Source organism: Octodon degus, unplaced genomic scaffold (genome assembly GCF_000260255.1).
Source record: "Octodon degus isolate 3935 unplaced genomic scaffold, OctDeg1.0 scaffold00137, whole genome shotgun sequence".
Taxonomy (NCBI): domain Eukaryota; kingdom Metazoa; phylum Chordata; class Mammalia; order Rodentia; family Octodontidae; genus Octodon; species Octodon degus.
This window is the reverse complement of record NW_004524713.1, coordinates 5,150,942-5,172,499: the sequence shown is the minus strand read 5'-3', so window position 1 is coordinate 5,172,499 and position 21,558 is coordinate 5,150,942. Positions and strand designations below refer to the sequence as shown.

General features: G+C 46.8%; 1 protein-coding gene across 4 annotated transcripts in view; it reads left to right on the top strand.

The window, feature by feature from the left end:
- Positions 1 to 21,558, top strand: part of Cdk5rap2 (CDK5 regulatory subunit associated protein 2) — a 210,533-nt gene that overhangs the window by 182,088 nt on the left and 6,887 nt on the right. For 2 of the 4 annotated variants that reach the window (XM_023701589.1, XM_023701588.1), the window contains exons 29-35: positions 2,529 to 2,645; positions 4,500 to 4,689; positions 5,569 to 5,693; positions 6,807 to 7,055; positions 11,217 to 11,294; positions 12,238 to 12,500; positions 15,364 to 15,507. In XM_023701589.1, the coding sequence (XP_023557357.1) occupies positions 2,529 to 2,645; positions 4,500 to 4,689; positions 5,569 to 5,693; positions 6,807 to 7,055; positions 11,217 to 11,294; positions 12,238 to 12,500; positions 15,364 to 15,507 (1,166 nt within the window). The remainder of the gene's footprint in view (positions 1 to 2,528; positions 2,646 to 4,499; positions 4,690 to 5,568; positions 5,694 to 6,806; positions 7,056 to 11,216; positions 11,295 to 12,237; positions 12,501 to 15,363; positions 15,508 to 21,558) is intronic. The other 2 variants (XM_023701591.1, XM_023701590.1) reach the window with 2 other exon arrangements.

Genomic DNA, 21,558 nt, shown 5'->3' with positions numbered 1-21,558 from the left:
CTTTCTCAGAGAGCACATTGGCCAAGCAATGGCCGTGACTCATCCACAAGGCTGACACTAACAAAGGATCTACAATGTGAGGTACAGGATCTCAGGATAAATCCTGAGAGGATTTCACTGACCTTATCAGATCCAAAAGCCACCATTCTTGTTGAATAGGTCTTGCTTTATCTTGGTCTTAACCATCCAGCGGAAAAGTATAAAAACGAAGTATAAGAAGTAAATCCATGCTATTATGTTGAGCTGTAGAGGACTCAGGTCAACAATTTCAGACACTGCCAGTGAAGCAGAAGATCCAATACTGTTATGGACTACTGGATGCTATTAGAATATTTTGCTGAGTGAACACGCCTATAATATTCAAATGACAGAACTAAATAAAAAAGGGGATACAGATGAATGTCCATTTTGTATCTGTGTATTCAAAATGGTTAGGATAGATATTTATATTCTCTTAATGAATAGAGGATTTGTTCTAATAGTGTTTGTAAATGGGATATCATGTCTGCATCTTGTACAGCAAATAACCACTAGGAAAAGTGTATGCAATGTATTATTTATTGAAAGTGCCCTACCAGTTTGATTTGAAACTGTCTCATTTCTATATATCTCTCAATAAAATTATGGAAGAAAAAAAGAAACAAACCAAAAAAAAAAGAATCTGGGTTTGAAGAGAAAAGAAAAGTGACTACTTAGTGTTTATAGAATTTTCCCTACTCATACAGATAGATGATTCTTTGGTCCTCTTTTAGCTCTGTCTGTCATGAATGGTAATATTAGTACAAATAGTTATAGCAGGAGCAAATGTTATGTGGGTAATTTTTATTGAGTTAAGTTATGTGACTACCCTGAGGTATTATAGCTATTGAGTAACTGGAGTCATACTTCAACCGTGGGGTCTCTGATAGAGAAAAGTGAATGAAGATGGTAGAGAGACACATTTATGAATTTTAAAAATTAAATGACATTAGATAAGCAGCAAACCACTAGCAGGTGAAAAAGGTTGGGCTGTAGCTGAGAAGAAGGGGAACTTTTGCAAAAATTGCCATAGTTTGTCTAGAAGGAGCTTGAACATTGCAGGTAGTTGGTTGTATAGAAGAATGCTCTCAGCCTTAGATAATTGATATAAGCAAGAAGTTCCATGTTTTCTTACATATCAAGAACTCTAGAAGCAAGGAGTCAGGAGGCAGGTTTTATGACTCAGCGACAATAGGATTTGTTTGGGCTTGGTATCCATGATGACTGTAATAATTATCAGCCTTCTGTGTCCTCTGTAGGAGGTGTCCAAAACATGGGGAGGAAATGGCTAGGCTTCTTTTGTTTTTGTGGGTGCAAAGTCTTTCCCTGAGGCCTGCAGCAGGCTGCCCTTTGGGTCTTGGTGGCCTGAAGAGCCCTCTGACATGTTCTTACTGCAGGGTGGCAAGGAGAACGGGGCCTGGCAGCCTGGCTGTTGTATGGGGAGCATTCTCTTATGGAAGCTGGAAGGGGAATTTCTGCCTGCTGCACAGAGGTGGCAGCTGTGACTGTGAACACTAGAACAGTGTGGGTGGTGTGGAGCTAGAGAGCTGTCCAGCAGGAGGTGTCATCTGAGCTGGATTTGGAGGAAGGATGAGAGTTCAGCAGGCAGACAAGAGCTTGGTGAGGTATTTATGGGTGAGAATGTGACCTCCAACCCAGTTTGTCTAGCTTTAGACTAATCTTTACAGTGCCCACTTACAAGCAGTGAATGTAAACCAATAGTTGAAAGAGTGGTTGGGGCTATTCTGCACAACAGAGCATCTCATTCTGCAGCATCAGAAAGGACTGTGGCCACATGGGCAGACAGGGCCCAGGCAGTGGGGCGTGAAGGAAGATGGAGTGGGGTTTGCCAGAGTTGGAGCTAACCATAGAGAAGCCCAGATTCTACACTGAGAAGTGCGGCCTTACATTTAGTTTATTCCATTTTCTTTTGGGCTAGCCCATATTTTTGAGTAGATGATAACACAAAAAAGAATTGTGTCTACGATAACAATCCCATTGGTAGAGTAAGTAGGAAGGAGGTTTGGAGCACAGTGTTAAAGCCTGAACCTCAGGGAAGAGTTGGCCCGGGTCCAAGGCATTTTGGAGGAAGAATCAGCTGTCAGGATTGGGCAGTGGGACAGAGAGGAGTTTAGGATGGCTTGATTGGTCTCAGTTGCTGGCTTGGGTTAGGGATGATGCTGATGGCACCATCTGAGGCAGGGGACAAGGGAGAGAGAATGGTTTGGAGGGGACTGAGTTACCACAGGGCGAGACCTTGCAGGCAGCTGGCAGTGAGGTTGTGTCTCCCACCATGTCACTCTGTCCTAGGTCTCTGCTTTGTTCATCTTCAGGGCAGGTAAGATATGAGAAGACCCCTCTTGCCTTCTCTTTTAAACCCACTTTTTTTCCCTTTGGTCTCTGGCAGTCTCGTACATAGTTCACAGAGTGATTTCCATTGCATGTTTCATTTCCTTGTTGTTAAAATGGTTTTTTAGGAGGTTCCATCCTGTTTGTGTGTGTTTTTGTAGCTTCTGCCAACACTTTTGCATATGGGTCAGAGCTGCATAATTCTTTGACATCAGAGATACATTTCCTGAGGAAGCAGAACCAGGAGCTGAACACGATGCTAGTGAAGGGGTCTCAAGGTAAGAATGACAGGAGCCCCCTGCAGTGTGGGCCCCAAAGCCTCCATGCCCAGCAAAGAATCTGACCGAGGGAGGTTCCAGTCCCATGGCTCGGTGACAGCTTCACCCCATTTAATTGTCACCACAGCCTTTTGAATCATTCTTGTTTTGTAGCTGAGAATCTGGGGTTCGGAGAGCTTAAGGAGCATCTCATGGTGCTGTTATGACAGTTAAAGGAGTAAAGCCCTCAGAAGCATCTCTGCCAGGCTCTCTGTTTACTTGACATTCACCTCCATCCCCCTCCAGCCACCTTGCACTCATCCTGGTTCACAGTGGAAAAGAGAGGGGCTGAGAATATATTACTGCCATCTCACCCAGTGAAGTTTATCCAGTGGTCCTTCAAAAAAATCCCTTCTCTTAATTCCCTCTGTTTAGAGCTTAGCTCCTGAAGAGCTTTCACGTATAATATCTTTCAGTACTTAAAGTGCTTCTTGCATGAGGTGTTATTAACTCTCTTCTCTGGGTCAGAACCTGAGGCCTGGGGAGCTGCATGGCTGTGTGGCCTCAGGACTAGAGAGTGGTGGAGGTAGAACTTCAACCAGCTTATACCGCTTCCCCTAGAGGCTATTGATGCTGATATTGACTTAGGAGATAAAATTAGAGCCTCTGCAAGTCATTCACTCCTTCAGCAACACTCCCTGTTCTCCCATTCGGTGTCAGGACCTATGTAGACTCTTCACCAAAAATGAAGAGTCTTGTTCCCTTCCCCTGGGGCTCATGGCCTGATGGGAGGCACAGCCGGACCATAGGAGCATGAGGGTTGGCCATGGTAAAGGCAGGTCAGGATGCGGTAGGACACGGGCAAAGGCATCATGGTGCCCGAGAAACATCTCCAGCAACTGAGTCCAGAAGGGTGTGGAGGGATTACCCAGGGCCTCTCAGGTTCAGAAGGGCCAAGGCCTTTAAATGGCTCATTGGGAATGATGTGCATCTTGGAAGGTCTGCAGTCTGGGAGACATGTGGAGTCTGAGCTTGTGTAGAAATTCTCTTGGCTGCTTACTGGCTGTGTGACCACAGGGCAGTGTTAACCTTGCCATCCTCAGTGTCCTATTGGAAAGATGAGGAGAATCAGTTTCTGCCTCAGAGTTTGCTGTGGGGGTTAAGAGGCGTGCATGGAGGTCTTCACGCAGTGCCTGTGGTTAGTGCTGGGATGTGGTGGCTGGTACCACCTCCAGCACAGCTCTTGGCAGCCCACTGCCCCCATGCGCTTATGAGGTCCTGTGTGAGCCTTCACCTTGACATAGCTGTGTGGAAAAGTAAGCAGGAGGGAGAGAGAAACAGAGGTCAAGGTGGCAGTGAATGCAGGAGCAGCACCCAAGTTTTAGCACTCTGCTCTGCCTCCCTCCTGCAGCCTGCTCTAGGCCGCTTGGCCTCTGGAAGTACTTTATTGCTCTGAGAGGCGATGACCTCAGACACCTTGTGCCAGGCCCTGCTGAGCTGGCAGGAGGCTGTTGGTGGCTCTGGTCTCTCTACCTGCACTGCCAGAGTCTGGGCCCTGTCTCCAGCCTCTGCCAGAAGTTTCTATCTACTGTGCTCTGCGAAGCCAAAATTAACCAGGTTTGTAAGGCCCATTATTTAATAGAAAATTAAATAGGCCCATTTTATCCCAGTGACGTTTAATCTACAGCTTTGATGTTGACAGATTTATCTGCCCAGAATGCGTAAGATAATTGGAATGCCAAAACCATAAACGCCAGATTAAATCTCATTCTTTTTTGTATTCTTGGAGTGCTTGAGCTGAAGTGCTGTATCTGTGTAATAAGGCTGGAAAAAACAAATGACATCCTTCTCACTGGTGCTTTTTGGTGTGTGTAGATAAACAGAAAGAGAATGAAAAATTGCGGGAGTCCATCTCCAGGAAGGCCGCAAGTCTGGAGCACCTTCAGCAAGAGTTTGCCAGTGTGAAGGAGGACAACGAGAGGCTGCAGAAGGAAGTCAGTGAGAGGGAGAGATGCAACCAGCAGCTGCTCCAGGAGGTCCACAGCAGCCGCCAGGAGCTGGGCAGGTGGGCGCAGCCTGCGTGCTCCGCCACCTGCCGCCAGTCCCAGGGACACTGGAGCCCTGCCCTAGTGCCAAGCAAAAGCAAAGACACTTAGGTCTGGTGGGCAGGAAGGAGGCAGGGAAAGACAATCTGAGAGAGGAGAGGGTGGGGCGTGGCTTTTGGTGTCTTACTAGGGCCCCAGGGGGATGAGTGTTAGCAGCGCCAGGGAAGGTGGTTTTCACAGGAGCGTGGCCCTGAGGCAGAGTGGCCAGGGCTGAGTGAGGAGGTCAGAACAGCTGGAGGATAGGGCTGTGGTGGGGCGAGGGCAGGGAGGCGGCTGGATGCTGTCACCCACTAGGCCCCCCTTGGCATTTGCTCTGAGTGGCGTCGGAGGGACTGGGAGAATCTGAGCAGAACAGTGACATTTGCCTGCTGTAGCTCTGAAGAGGCTGGTTCTGCTGGGTTTCTTGCAGCTTCCCCTCAACTCTGCCTTGCAGAGCGTGTTTTCAGTTCCTCTCATGAGTGCCACACTCCCTCAGAGGTCCTGTCCTGAGCCTTGGTGCCCAGGGTGTGCGGGACGTAGCAGGGCCTCTGTGTTTCTGTCAGACTGTGCTGGGCTTCCAGAGCCGTGCGCTCCTGGGGCAGGGACGGCACTTAGGAGCTCTGCTCCCCACATCTCTGAGTGGAAGGTCAGAAAGCACCTGCCTTTTCCGTGTCTGTGGAAGATGATGAGAGGGCCGAGCATGGGGCACTTGGGAAATAGTGGCTGTGGGGAGTTTTCGCTCAGCTTGTCCCATTTTGTCCACACTCTTCTGGCTGAGGAGGCACAGGCCTGCACTGTGGGGTCTGAGTGAGTTGCCCTAGGTAGAAGTGGCCTCTCCTCCCATGCTGTCGCCACTGCAGGGTGCAGGAGGAGGTGAAGTTGAAGCAGCAGCTGCTGTCACAGAATGACAAGCTGCTGCAGTCCCTCCGAGTGGAGCTGAAGATGTATGAGAAGCTGGCCGAGGAGCACAGGAGGCAGCAGCAAGGTACTGGGTGCTGTGGGGCGAGGGCTCCGGGGCTGTGAGCTTGCCTGGACTGCCGGTGGGGGAGTGAGGGCAGGGGCTCCCACAGACCCATGCTGCCCTTTGGTCCACTCTTTTTTTTTTTCTGTGCTTGGGATCAAACCTAGTTCCTGCACGTGCTTGGCTAGCATTCTACCCCTGAGCTCCTTTCCACCCCAACCTGGCCATTTTTCCTAAACAGCAGTGGGCAGTGAAGGACTGGAGTCAGGGGGCAGGACAGCTTCCTTCTGTCACCTCCCTCCTTGGATCCCAGCCCTGTAGGCCTTAGCCCATTGCTTCACCTTCGGGCCTGTTTCTACCTCTAAACATATCTGCTAACATCCACCATGCAGAGTTGTTGTAAAAGTTGATTGAGGTCAGCTGTTAACATCCTGTGCCAGTACCTGGCATACAGTTGGCATTCAGGAGATAACATTCATAATTTTCCTGCTAGTATGTATTTCTCTGCCCATTCACCCATGGAGTGTGTGTGGAGCACCTCTCATGTGCTGGACACTGCTCTGGGACAGTGGTTGGCCCTGGTCCTCAATGGTTCCGGTGAGATACCAGATTGCAGTGGCTCAACTCTAAGGTCTAATGTTTCAGAATCAATTTTGAGGTGTAGTGAGGGTTTTTTAAAAACTAATTTTCCAGATGGTTTCTCTCTATTGAAAGTTTATCTAGAAAGGGGTCGTGTCGCAGCTTTCATTTCTCCTCAAGTTGCTTCTCTTATTCTTGCTGTTGTGCCTTTTTAATACACTGTGGCTGTTAAAATCACCCCCTTTCATTCTATAATTCCAGCCCAAATAGATTTTATTACTACTAGACATAATTTCAGGGTTTGGTGTGCAATTTGCTAGGCTTTTATGGCCAGAAGTGAAAATTAATTTCCAGCTCTTATTTAGCCTGTGGAATAGCAGCAATTAAGTCAGCCAATATTTTTGTTTTTAAAGTCGAGTTGTTATTTTAAATTGTACCTAGTTCTTAGGAAGGAGGAGGTGGGTGGTGATGGTGGTTTGAAAATACCATTGCGCTCCCTTGATGGCTGTCCAGTTGCCCAGGGACAATGTCACAGCTTCCCTTTGCATACATCCACAGAGGACAGGGCAGAGGCGTTGGGAGCAGGCTGCAGGGGGCAGGAGCACGGCAGTGACCTGCACGGGCTCCTGATGGAGATCAAGGCTTTGCGAGCACAGCTGGAAAGGAGCATCGAGACCAACAGCACCCTTCGGAGCAAGCTGGAAGAGCAGCTGGCCCAGGGGGCTGAGAAGGCCCGGGAAGGAGCCTTCACTCTGCCAGCCCAGGCCCTGCCCGTCCCCGAGTGGTCCCTTCCTGTAGACCAACACGGTATGGCTGCTGCCTCTCCACGCTTTCTGAGAATTAAGTTCCATGTGTCTGTGTGTGATGTGTGAGCTTCTAGGTGACGCTTCTGCCCTGTGGAGGTGCCCTCCCATTGACAGCAGGTGCTCTGTACCGTCAGAGACAGGGACCTGGCCCTAGTGAGTGGTCACACTGGCATAGCTGGCAGGCTGGCGTGGTCTGTGTGGGAGCTTGGTTTACTAGGTGTAGGATTGCAATGTCCAGCTGCCTTGCTGCCGCCGGCCTTGCTTGGCCTCATTCATTTAGTTCTGCCCACATCACTGTCACCCTGAGGCTCAAAAGCCTTTTCAGTGCTCTTACTGCTTTTAAAATAGTACCTGTTCCTCTTGGCTTTTAGCATCTTGTGAGATCTAGAAAGCTGCTCTGTGAGAACAGTGGCTCTGTTTTGCATTTGCATTTGCTTTCAGGCTTTGCTAACCCTGCAGGGGCTGTGAGGGGAGCAGTGGAAAAATGAGACACCCCTGCCACTCACCCGCTAGGACCTAGAAGGAACATCGAGAGGTCAGGCTCAGCTCAGTGGGCTGGGCCATACTCTTTGCTATGTGGATGAAGGAATCGAATCTCAGCGAGTGGATGGGGCTTGCCCAAAGTGGCCCTGCAGGCAGGTGGCAGAGCTGGGACTAGACACCATTTCAGCTCCAAGTGCAGTCTTCTGATCCGTGCCGACCTCCGTAGCCTCAGTGTCTTAGGGATGCCATCCCAATGCCATGGTGTGGTGAGTGTGTTTGTCCTGCAGGTCGAGGAGTGGCCCTCGTCTAGACAGTGTTGTACAAACTTGTACTTGCCTTTACTTGGATTGGGATTAAGTCTGTTGTCTTCGATTAATTGATTTGCAGAACTGGAGATCAGACCTAGGGACTTGCACATGCTGGACCAGCACTCTACTGCTGAGTCACACCCCCTCTAGATGCTTGGCTAGAGTGTCTTAAGACCTGGGCAGTGTTCTTGCTCTGCCACAGACGTGCTCAGTTAGGCTGGGTGGACACTTCTTGTCTCTGCCTCTTCAGCTGCCTCCCTGAAATCTGAATTATAGTATTGTTTTTCCCTCTGCATCATTAGAAGCCCCTATTGCTTCTAATTTAAAAATACAAATCTAATTTTTGGACTTTTGTGCAAACATGAGAAGTATAGAATTCTTTATCCTATTTTTAAAATATAATCTAATTTTTAAATGTTTTTTATCATATTATGTAGGTACTTAAAGTTCAACATATCAATACTTGATGAAAAATACCTGTTCCTTATTATGCCTAAGATGTTTGAAATGCAGTGATATAGTGAGGTTAAGCTTGATAGCCTAAATTGTTTGATAATAACAATAAGCTTGTCTTCTAGATGGTTAACAACCTAAGTTTGCAGACCAAAATTAGAGAAAAGGAGGGCTACAAGGAAAGCCAACATTTTGGCCCTAGTCTTCTAAGGTCAATTAAGACTCAGGACATATGAGAACCTGTACTGTAACGTCATGTACCTTGGTAGTGTCCCAAATTTTCTGATCAAGAAGATTATGGGGCCAAAGAGGAAAGAGATCGATGATGTAGAGTGTGCCTAAGGAGAGTCACATGGGGAGAAGACACTCTCTCAAGCTTTCACAGAGAGCACATTGGCCAAGCAATGGCCGTGACTCATCCACATGGCTGCACTGACAAAGGTTCTACAATCTGAGGTACAGGATCTCAGGATAAATCCTGAGGGCATTTCACTGACCTTCTCAGACCAAAAAGCTACAACTCTTGTTGCATAGGTCCTGCTTTACCTTGGTCTTAACCATCCAGTAGAAAAGTATGAAGACGAAATATAGGAAATAAAGCCATGCTGTTAAGTTGAGCTGTGGGGGACTCAGGTCAATAATTTCTGACATTGCCAGTTAAACAGAAGACCCAATGCTATTATGGGCTACTGGACTCTTTTAGAATATTTTGCTGAGTTTGCACACCTATAATATTCAATAACAGAACTTAGAAAAAATGGGGTATGCCTATGAATGTCCATTTTGTATCTGTGTATTCAAAGTGGTTGGGATAGATATATAGTTGCATTCTCTTAATGAATAGAATGATTTGTTCTAATGGTGTTTGTAAATAGGATCACAAGTCCGCATCTTGTACAGCAATTAACCACTAAGAAGAATATATGCAGTGTATTATTTGTTGAAACTGTACTTCCGATTAGATTTGAAACTGTCTCATTGCTATCTGTTTATCAATAAAACTTTGAAAAAAAAATACAAATCTAAGAAGCACCAGATCAGTCTGCTTTGCAACTTGCACTGATTGATTCCTTGTTTTCTCTTTGATAAAGATTTAAAAATTTTTACCACAAAGATGATACAGCTATATGAAAAAAGTAAAGGGAAAAAAAACCCTTCATTAGTCTACATAATGATCATATACCTTTTACCTTTGCGTATATCTCTTTTTTCATTAATTATAAACAGCTTGACTTTGTATTGGCCCACTTGGTTATGGGGCTTCTGTGTCCTTCCTTTCGTTTTACCCAATTTATCATTCCATGAATGTTCTGTGCGTTTTCATGGGCTTCCTAATGAATGTTTGCAGTTTATTGCCAGTTACCAAATCACTACCTTGTTGATTGTTAAAGTGATCTCTGATTTGGACTTCTAAGAAGCATCAATGTTAATATGCTTTTTTTTTTTTTTTCTGTTAAGCAGTATTCTTAGGATAAAATCAGCCTTTTAAGCAGTCACTACATCAGCAGTGTTCAGAGGGGGCATCTTTTCCATGACTTTATCAGCATGGCCAAGACTGCTTAAAATACGGGTCACCCCAGTCCTTTTCAGGGCTTGGAGGAGAATGTGCCTGTTGGTGGCTAAGGGTGGCTAGAGGAGACAGAAGCAGGAGAACCATTCCTTGGTTAGGTGCCTAGAGGGAAAACTGGGTTAGCTGCAGTGCGGAGCCATTGCACTGCCTTTTCCTGCTTCTGGAATTTGCCCAGAGGCAACTGCTCTGTGCTGGCCATGAGCATCCCAGCCTATGCTCCTGCCCGTAGCAGAGGGCCTCTCTGATCCCGTGTCTTGCTCAGTCACACGTCTGAGAGCCGTGCTTACGTGCAGCTGTGTACAGTTACATTTTAAAGACTTCAGTCTGTAGTTGAAAATGATTCTCCTCAGAAGCTGGCCAGGGTGCCAGCCTCTTTGCCCCTTGGCCCCTTGATCCCAGGAGCTACAGCGCACCATTGGCCTGCACTGAATACGTCAGCCCATCCCCTAGAGGGGCATGGATAGAAGCTTGGCTAGAGCATCTTAAGACCCGGACTGTGTTCTTGCTGTGCCACAGATGTGCTCAGTCAGGTTGGGTGGACGCTTCTTGGCTCTGCCTCTGGAGCTGCCTCCCTAAAATCTGAATTACAGTATTGTTTTGCCCTCTGCATCATTGAGAATTCAGTAGCTTTTCAGATGTGAATGTGCTTTCACGGTTTAGAGCCTTGCACAGGTCAGCCATACAGTGCCTAATGGATTGTATCTCCTTGCAGTGTTGCACCTGCAGGCCCCTGAGCCTGCTGTGGGTCAGTTTCCTCTCCTGCTCAGCTCACTGCAGCAGGCCGCACACTCATTTTTCCAGTCCAGACCCAGGTCTCAGTAAACGTAATGCCTTTGAGTCCCACGGTCCTTGCAATTCTGGTGTAGCACCCTGCTGTCTTTCCCTGGTACCTGGGCTTTGGCCAGAGGAACTGATTTCTTCCTGAGTGACTGTCCACACCTCTGTGCCTATGCACCTGGTTCTTCCTCTGCCTGGCGTTTTTTCCCCTCTTTCTCCTGGGTCATTCACAAACAGTACTGTAAGTGTTAGCCTTCAGGAAGCTGCGTTGGAGCCAGCACCTCTCTACCTGATGAGGCTGAGGGCCTACAGCTTCCTCACTTCCCTCTGTTTACCTGTTGGGTGAGCTAGTTCTTCCAGGCAAGACACTGGGCCTGGTCATTCCACTTCTGGTGTATTGCAGAGGGCCTGGCAGGACCGATGCCCATGGAAGATTTGAATTGATGCTTATGTGTCGGAATAGGTGAATGTCTATATGTGTGTGAGATTCTTGGTCGTCGTTTCATTCTGTTTTTCTCTAGCTCATAATAATAAAACTAATAGGTTCCTTCTCTTGCTTTGCATTTTGTAGATGGTGACAAATATTTCATGGGAATTGATAATTCGTGTGATCTGTTTGATTCTGCCCAGAGAGCAACACCAAATTCAGGTACAAGCTGAGGCCTGGGTAACTGTGGCAGTGTTAGTTATGGCAGTAGAACTTTTTAAATGGAAGCCAAGGGCTCTTCTGGTCCCCCCTGAGAATTTGGCAGGGCTTTTGGGGTCAGAGTCTCAGCATGTCTAGCAGATGGTCTCCCATTTCAAAGCATCACCCACCTCAGCAGCTTCATTGGGCTTGTGTTGCTTTCGAGTGTGGCCACCTTCCTGTGCCTTTGCAGGGCCCCCGGGTGCAGCCCCGATGGGCCTGCCCCGCCTTCTCCTCCTTGGGTAGACGGGTGGGTCAGCATCCTGCACAAGGCTGCGCTTTCCCCTCGCTGTGACTTTCATCCTCCTCCCAGTGGTGGTAACGCTACTACTCAAGACCCACCCTGAACGCTGACTTCTCTGGGAAGCCTTTCTTGCTGCCCCAGTCAGAATTAGTTATCCAAACTTCTCTGGGTCCAAAGGCAAACAGCAACAGGTGTTTACCTCTGCCTAGGGTAGTGCTGGCAGAGAGCCCACTTGTGGATGGTTCTGGGAAGCCTTCTCCAACCTTTCCCTCCCTGCTCAAGGGACCATTTCTGTCTGGGATCTGCTGATCACTACCACACTGTGGCTCCTACGGTGTCCTTTTTCTGATTAGACCCTAGGCTGCTGCAGTGTGGACTGGCCTGACTCATCTCATGCCTCTGGGGTCTTCTGCAGAGTGGGTGGTCAGTGAGCACTGGGTGAATTGACTTGAGCTTCTGCTCTCCTGCAGGATGCATAATCAGCCTGGTGTGGGTGGTGTGGTCAGAGGCCCAGGAACCAGGCTCTTCCCCTTGGCACTTATGCTGGGTAGCACACGGGCGCCAGGGCCTCCTTTGACCCTCTTCTGGCTTCAGCACTATAAGCTCTGTGAACTCAGGGTGCTGCTTCTAAATTGATCTGATATTTTGCCTCTTGTTTTGCAGCTTCAGAAATTCCTCCAGTCTCTGGATATGATGTGGCCTCTCTCTCCTGTGAGAGTAGCAGCTCGGCAACCACTACCTCGTGCCTGCCCCACTTGGGCACTGGCCCCCGCCTGTGGGCCAGCAAGAGTGGCCGCCACGTCCTAGGCCTATTTGAGGACTATGATGCCATGTGGAAGCAGGTCTGCCAGGGCCAGAGGCTCCTCGCTGAGATGGACATTCAGACCCACGAGGCTCCCAGCCCAAGTCCAGAGCTGGGGACAAAGGTAGCCAGACCAAGAAAGCCTGGACGAGTGAGGCTTTGCAAGGGCAGAAAGTGGGAGGGCTTGGCTGAGAGACAAGTGGTCCGTTTGTCCTCAGTAAAAGCTTTAAAAGAGGCAGCAGGAATGTGGCCCAGGATACTCAGAGGTCAGTTCCACTGTGGGGAAAGGTTTGTTGGTGCTTGTGGGGGAACAGTGTGGTGAGGTTTGTGCCATGTTACTGTGGCCACTCCACAGGCATCTGCTGTACTGCTCCTGTGAGTGCCGCTGTCTCTAGACTCTAACCTGTCCTTCTGTCCATTTGCCCTTCTGTATGTCTAGCCATTCATCTGTCCAGTCCACCTGTCCACTGCCAGCTAGGCTGTGTGCTCATGCACTGTGGCTAATGTGAGAAGCACGTCACATCACATCATACCACACCACACCGCACCACACTGCACTGCACCACACCGTACTGTACAGTCTTAAACCATACTGCACTATACCATGTTAACCACACTTGTCACACCACACTACACCATACCGCACTGCACTGCACCACACCGCACCACACTACACCATACTGAACCCCCCTGAACCATACTACACTATACCATGTTAACCACACTTGTCACACCACACCTGACCACACCATACCCATACCACATCCATCTGTATTGTACCATAATTTCCACAGCTGCCTTGGGATGAGCTTTCTTGTAGGAAATATACCACCTCCCCTCAAGATCAGGGCGGCTCAAACTCTTACCAGAGCAGCTTTTTGTATGATATTTTACGTCTTGCTCAGAACAAGCTGATGAACCGAGTGATGGTTCTGACTTAGAGATGCTGAGCAGTGGCTCAGAGCAGTCACATTCAAATTCAGTCTCTGTCCTCCGAGGCTCTCTGTGTGTTGTGACACTGCTTCCAGCTCACAGGTCGCACAGAAGCCACCACATTCACCTGGGCAGTGATTCCGAGGGGCTCAGGCTTCTGGTCTGGCTCTGCCTGCCTCCTCCATCTGTAACAGCTCCTGTCCCCCATGTGTCCTGCTGTGCGCAGGCCGGGTATGTGCTGCTGAATATAATTGCTTCCTGTGTCCCGTCTACAGCCCTGGCTCCCTATTCCCGCTGGCTTGGGGTCTCCTTCAGACTGTTTGGCTCCCCCTTTGCCCTGCCTAGCACAATGGAATCTTTCTTCTCTAAGCTTCCTTTTATTGAGGACTCTTGCAGTTGGCGTATACCTTGTCCACTTCCTTCGAGGCCTGGGTCGCATCCACTGCCAACCCAGACTGGACCAACCCTCTGACTTCTGAGTCATGGGTTGTGGCCCCTCTTCTCAGACCTTCTTATGGAGGATATTTGAGACCCCTACTGTCTGGTACAGGTTTTGACTTTTTGTTTTGTTTTACTATATTGTTAAAAGCAATTTTGCATTTCATATCCCATCAGATAATAAGCCTTAGGAAAGCAGGGGTAGTTCTATTCTGCTCAGTGTTGTGTGGCTACTACCTAGCCTAGATGCTACAAGATGATGTTTGGTAAGTTAATACATACTAATAAGGTCTTGTTCTTTTGTGGTTAAAATCTTTATCATATGAAAGCTAGAAATTTTATTTAAAAAAAAAAAAAGAAATTTTATTTTATTTTATTTATTAATTATGTATTTAGTACTGGGTCTAAAGGGTCTCACTACGTAGATCTGACTCGTAGTGATTCTCCTGTTTTCAGCTTCCCAAGAGATGAAAGGTGTGTGCCACCAGGTCCAGTCTCATTGCCTTCTGAGTGCACCCCAGGTGCAGGGCCGGCATAGCAAGTTGGGAATCGAACCTGGCTACTGCGCTCTGCCTGAGCAGGTGCTTTAGTCCACTCAGCTATTTGGCCGGCCCTCTAAAAGCTGGAAATTTTATAACATTTTAAAAATACAATGTATTTAAATGCCTCTTAGAGGTTAGCACTTAAAATTTAGGATATTCAGAACTTTACCAAACCTACTCATGAATGTACAGATTTCACATATTTGAAGTGACAAGTTTTAGCACTTCCCCTATTTCATTCCATGTTTTTGTAGCACTTGACTTTCAGTAGCTGCTAATAAGCTGGCATATGGAGGCCCCATCATTACTCACGCTTGCACGGCTTGTTGGATGTGTAAACTGTCATGAGCCTCCCTGTACATAGATCTCTGACCATACTCTTGATAAGGTATGAAGAGCAACTGCTGGTTCAAGGGTTGTGAACCTTTTAGGGCTCTTGCCACATTACTTTCCCAAAAGTTCTCTTTTCATGGGCATTTATCTCACTATACCTTTGTCTTTATTGAATATTTTTATTTATGATTTTATGTCAATTTGATATCTGAAAGGGGGGTGTGATTCCGTATTTCTTACTTGAGAAGACAGATGCTCTTTGAATTTCCATTCTTTGCTCTGCCGCTGCCCTTCCAGGAGGTGTGGTCGGTGTCCCAGTGCCCTTGCCATCCCCACCCAGAGTTTGCTTGTACTAGCAGAGACGGTGAGGGAGACTTTATGAGGCTTGGCATCATGTGACAGAAGCATCCCCACTGTTCCCCTTGCTGTCGGCCTCATGCTCTCTGGAGGGACTCGGTGGGCTGTGGCGTGGTGCGGGTGGCTCTAGTGTGGATCCTGTTCATGGTGTAGTAGTGATGAGAGTTAAGGCTGGTGATTACTAATGGCGGTTATTAATTCATCTGAACTCACCCTGACTTCTCTCACATGCTACAGTTCACCAGTCTTTAAGAACAATTAATTGGTGTTGTGTCGCACCAGGCTCTTGCTTAGCATGTGCAACGCAAGCCCTGCATCAATTAGACTCTGCTCGTGCAGAATCTCTTTCAGCACTTCATTAAATGGCCCCTTTCCTCTTGGTAGGACCCAGACTCAGCATCTCTGAGCAAGTTTGTCTCCAGCTTGAGCGCAGCCAGGCAGATCCTGGAAGAGACCTCGAGGTCACTGAAGCTCCTCTGGAGAGTCTCCCTCCCGACAGATGGCCAGTGCCCCCTCCACTGTGGGCAGGTAGGTGGTGGCACATGCTTCAGCAGAGCCTGTGCTGCGATGCCCTCTGTGCCCGGTCCAGGCTGGCCCATAGCTGGTATGCCTTCAGTGTGGGTATGTGTCGGGGAGTGGGGAGCAGCTTGAAGTTGCAACTTGGTTGTGTTCTTCTCTGGCCCCCAGCAGCCTGAGAGCTTGACTTGCGGTCCTAGCACGGATGCCCCATTCCCAGTGTGCTTCAGTGAGTAGGGTTCTGTCCACACTGCACACCCGGGGATACTGAGGCTTGAGTCGAGGCACCTGGTCAGGGTTGTGGAGCTGGCAGCAGCTCCTGCTCTCTACTCACAGTCATTGTCACTGTCACCATAGGATCCTTTGCCTGGACCCTCTGATAGCTGTCATCGGGTTTTAGGGAACCTTGTTCATGTCTGTTTTAGCTACGTAGGAGTGCCACAGGTCCAGAGTAAGAGCCAGGCAGGCAGAGCACTGCCCTGTTGTTTATCTGTTGGTGTTCTCATGTGTGGTGACCAGGTGTGAACTCAGTCTGGCTAATCAGGGAGCCTGCTAGAGCAGTATGCAGGGGCAGGAAGTTAGATTTCTCTGCTTGGTAGCCTGATGGGTGTGTCCTCCTAAATTTGTCTCTCCTATAAATGCAACCCAAAGCCCAGTGGGAAGGCAGAAGGGAAGCTGGAGCTCTGTGTCATTCCCCATTCAGTGACACCTCTTTTTTTTTTTTTTTTTTTTTTTTTTTTTGGTGGAACCGGGGATTGAACTCAGGGAAGCGCTTATTCCAATGAGCCATCTCCCCGGACCTGACACCTCTTTTGACATCTCTCAGACCTGGCCAGAGAGGTGGCCCTTATGCTCTGAATGTCCTAGTGAGGAGCCTGTCCCAAGCTTCCTTCTTGGGATCCTGGGAAGGGTGCATCAAACTCAAGGAAGTTGATAACTATTCCTTGCACAGGAAAAGCTGATGGTGGCATTGAGCAGGAGACCAGTGTGAGGCAGGATGCAGGGATTCAGGGGTTTTCCTTTCTTCTGACCCACCACGCTTATTCCATCTTAGCTGTAGGAGACGCAGACATTCTGGCTGCCTGTAACATTTCCCAGGCATGGACAGGAAGTGTACAATATGAGCTCAGAACCTATTGTCTCATGGTAGCAAGGGGAAAAGGCAAGGTGGAGGGGACCTATAGATGAACAGTGGCGCCCAAAAGTGTGAGCCCTGGAAATTGCTACCTCAAAACTTGTCACAATGCTAAAACTGCCCCCAGGCCAACTGAACCAGCCATTGTAGGAGTTGCCCAGCAGCCTGTATTTTCAGTCCCTCTCTGGGTTAGAAGAAGTTTAAGAGATCATAAATGCAAAATGTGGATCTTAGTTGGATCCTGAGAATCAAACCAGCAAACCAATTGTTTTAAAAAATTAAAATTATATTATATATATATGGACAATTCAATAATTAATACATTGCATATTGTTGTCTTAGTGGTTATTCATTGTACAAGATGCAGACATGATATCCTGTCTACAAACACTATTAGAACAAATCTTTCTATTCATTGAATTAAGAGAATGTAGCTGTATATTTATCCTAACTATTTTGAATATACAGATACATGGTCCTTCATCTGTATCCCCGTTTTCTTTTTCAGAGAAGAGTATTCCATTGTCATTTAAATATCATAGAAGTGTGAATTCAGCGAAATATTCCAGTATAGTCCAGTAGTCCATAATGGTAGTGGGTTATCCGTAGGCCTGGCAATGTCAGAAGTTGTTGACTTGAGCCTTTTATAGATCAGCATATTAATATGGCTTTACTTTTTATACCTCGATTTTATACTTTCCTGCTGGATGGTTAAGACCAAGATAAAGCAAGACCTATATAACAAGAAATGTAACTTCTGTATCTGAAAAGGTCAGTCAAATCCCCTCAGGGCTTACCCTGAAACCCTGTACCACAGTCTGTAGATCCTTTGTCAGTGCCAGCCTTGTGGATGAGTCACGGCCATTGCTTGACCAATTTGCTCTTTGTGAAAGCCTGAGCGAATGTTTTCTCTCCATGTGATTCTCCTTAGGCACACTCTACATCATCAATCACTAAAAAAAAAAAAGATAAACTTGAAACAAACTTATATAGATAAATAAATGCAACTTGCCATATTCATAAATGAAATAACTCAATCTCACATGTTTAAATATTACATTGTTTCCCTTGTGAAAGAAGCTGATAGAGTAATAACATCCAAAATACATACTGGGAAGTGTTACGAAACTGTTTATAAGAAAAGTGAAACTGGGGTGGGGGAAAGGAGAAAATGGGAGAAAAAATGTATATAAAGTATGTATGATAGTTAAGATAGCTATACTACTGCTTTCTATTCTTGAATACAGAGTTTTGTGCTTATATCATTTGATCAATATTTTCATGCTTGTGTCTCACAATCTGAGCAACTACTTTGAAGATGACAGTTAGCAATGCAGTAATCATTGTTGCTCCTATCTTGTTTTCAAATTTTGTATCATTGACTTCATTGTTTTTTCTATTAAATTAGGATAAGATGAAGCAAAAAAAAATTAAAATTATAAAACAATCAGGAAAATACATCCCCTGACTCCACATTAGCTGACACAGATCGAGCGCCCACTATTTGAATTGCTTCGACCAAGCAAATATTTTTTGGGTTTTGTTTCTCAGACTTTGAGCACAGCTTGTACATCTCTGCCCTGCAGATCTGAAATCCAAAATTTGTGGCTCAAAAATTCTCAGAGTTTAGAGCATTTGAATTTTGGACTTTCTGGTTAAGGATGCTCAGCCTGGATTAAGGAATTGTTTCATTTCTTAGATATGCTAATAGTATTTGGGGGTTTTAATTTTTTTCCCTTAGAGATATGTGCTGAAATGGTTTATGGATAAAAAGGCATGATTGGTGTCTAGGATTAGTTTTAAAATTATCTCAGAGAAAAGCTGAGCAGTGGCGTGGAAGAAACCAGTTTGGTCTTCTGCTAACTGTTGCTAGGCTGGTTACCGAGGGGTCACGAGGGGTCATGATCCAGTTTCTTCTGCTGTTGGAAACATTTGTCTCATTAAGGAAAGGAAACAGGCCAAAAGTCCTCCCCTAGAAGTCAGCTGCACGCTGGTGGAGAGCGCTGGGCCTCTCGGGAGTGGGGCTTGCGGCTCCGCGCTCAGCACCAGCTGCACTCGGGTGGACTGCCTGGGACTCCTGCTTGCACTCAGCCTCGCATTTGCCTGCATTGCAGCTTAGGGAGTTGGGTGTTCTTCTTTTTAATTAACAAATGGGGAGGACATTTGAGTTGTCCTTATGCCTTTTATTTTATTATTAGTTTTTAATATATTGCTATTTTTATTTGATGCAAAAGTTGGAGCTAAAACTCTAGGGAATTAAATGGCCCAGTGAGGATGTGCCAGAGCTGGCCTTTGGAGTGCTTACTGTTTTTATTGTAGTATTTTTCTGTAAAAACGAAGACTGGAATCCAGTGAAACAGCAGACATAAGTAATTGGAGTTTCTCAGTTCAGGTGCTAGGCAGGCCGTGTGCAGGGTGTTGGGAAAGTGGCAATGCAGATGAGCCCGCCAGTTGATGCGTGCTGTCATGGCACCTGCTCTGTGCCAGGCATGGTGATCAGAGGGCACTTATGTTAGTTTTTAAAAATGAATTTAGTATGGGGTCTACAGGATATACAGGGTCTTACTATGTAGATCAGAATTGTAGTGATTCTCCTGTTTTCAGCCTCCCAAGCACTGAGATTACAGGCGTGCAACCACCATGCCCAGTCTGTATTGCCCTCTCAGTGCACCCCAGGGGTGGAGCAAGCATGGCATGTGGGGGATCGAACCCCAGCCTCTGCACTCTGCGTAAGCAGGTGCTTTAGTCCACTGAGCTATCTGGCTGGCCCAGAAGCCACTTATTGATGCAGGCAAATAAATGTCTGGTTATTGCAGTCATTGTGACGGTGAAGTGGTGGGAAAGGATGGCAGGCAAAACACCCTGGAGGAGGTGAGAGCTGTGCTGGCTGTGGACAGGGGAGTAGGAGCTGGCCAGGTGGGGATGCAAGGCTTGTCCCTGCTCCCCACCTCCTGAGGAGCACCTCACCTCACTGCCGGGTGACAGATGGGTCAGGGATTGTTGTTCCAGGATCATAGATCTCATAATTAAGGCTGGATGTGGGGTGACCTTGTCTAGAGTGTGTAGCCAGTGGATGCGTGACCAGAACCCACGTCTTTATAGGCTCAAAGCCTGCAGGAGAAAAATCAAAGCAAATGTAATGTTTAAATTAGGGTCTGTTTGGGGAGAGCCATTAGAGAGCCTTGTATCTGACATGATTGGTTAATCTTAAAAGTAGGTTAAAGCAGGGAATCAAAAAATGATACATACCTCAAACATTTCAGTTTAACTTAAGATGGATAAATGTACATTCATTTGCCATTCTTTTGATGTAGGGCCAGGCCTTTTCTTTGAATATGGGTCTGCTGATTGGAGTTCCACATCTTCTTTCTTTTATAAGGCACATTCATAATGTATATCTGTCACTTTCAATTTCTGTTTCTTTAAGATGAAGAGAAAACTTAGACACTCACAAAGCAATCTGAATATAGAATTCCTGTAGTCTGTGTTCCTCCCACATCTTTTATAGTTGTCTCACCCACACCTAATTTGCCAGAAATGTGTTTTTCAGTATCTTGTCTTCCCTAATGTGTGTGTGTGTGTGTGTGTGTGTGTGTGTGTGTGTTTTCATCCAGCTAGCTCTCAACCCATATACATAGTTCATAGTTTTTCTTAATATTCAATTAAATTCAATAAGTTGATTGTAAGTATAGTAGCCATGAATATTGGGAACAAACTAAAGGGACCGTCCATAGACTGACAGCATGGCAATTCTTGGTGCAGAGGTGTTTCACTAGATTAGCTGGTGGCAGGGTATTTTCCTGAGAGGAAGGGGGTATCCTCTGCCTTGGGGATGTTTAAGAGAGTCTCTGCTGCATGTTTTATTTTCATTTATTTATTTATTTTATGTATTTGGTACAGGGTCTCACTATGCACCTCGGACTTGTAGTGATCTTCCTGTTTTCAGCCTCTCTAGCACTGGGATTACAGGCCTGCGCCACCATGCCCAGTCTTGGTGGCTAGCTCAGTGTACCCAGGAGTGGGACTGGCACAGCATATAGTGCTGGGGATTAAACCCTGGTCCCTATGTTTGTCTAAGCAGGTGCTTAGTCTGCTGAGCTATCTCATCAGCCCTATGTGTGTTTTATTTCAGAGAATTGGGAAGTTAGTTTGCTTCCCATCCAAACTTTACTCTGAAATAACAAAATAAATCTCCTCATGGATCATACTCTCTTCTTAATGCCATTGTATTGTTTCTGTAAGTCTTAAACATTACTCCTTGCTGTATATCCCAAAGAACTAAAGCCAGTATGCTGTAGGGAAATGGTCCTAGCCCATGAGCCACCAGGGACTGGTTCTGTGAAAGGTATTTCCATGGATAGAGGGCAGGGGCCTGGGGACTTAGATTTCTTTCTAAAATTAATGTATGTTTGAGATATGCAGTGGGTACATTCCTCTGTGCTAGCACTACTGCCTCAGCTCTACCTCAGATCATCAGGCAGTAGAGTCTCCTAAGGAGCATGCAGCCTCAATCCCTCACATGTACAGTTCACTGTAGTCTTCATGATCCTATGAGAATCTAATGCTGCTACTGATCTGATGGGAGGCTGAGCTCTCAGACAGTAATGCAAGTGATGGGGAGTGACTATAGATACAGATCCAACTTCTGCTCACGTGTCCACGACTCGTCTCCTTTTGTGCTGCCTGGTTCCTAACAGGCGATGGACCAGTACTGCCCCATGGCCCATGTGTTGGGGACACGAGCTAGCTAGATACCTTCATACTTGTGTTCATCATGGCATATCTAAGGTGTGGAATCAGCCCAGGTGCCTGTCAATGGGTGAATATATAAGAACTTTTTGCTGTCAAAAATGATGATAGGGGCCGGGGAGATGGCTCAGTGGAATAAGCGCTTCCCTGGCAAGTGCAAGGGCCTGAGTTCAATCCCC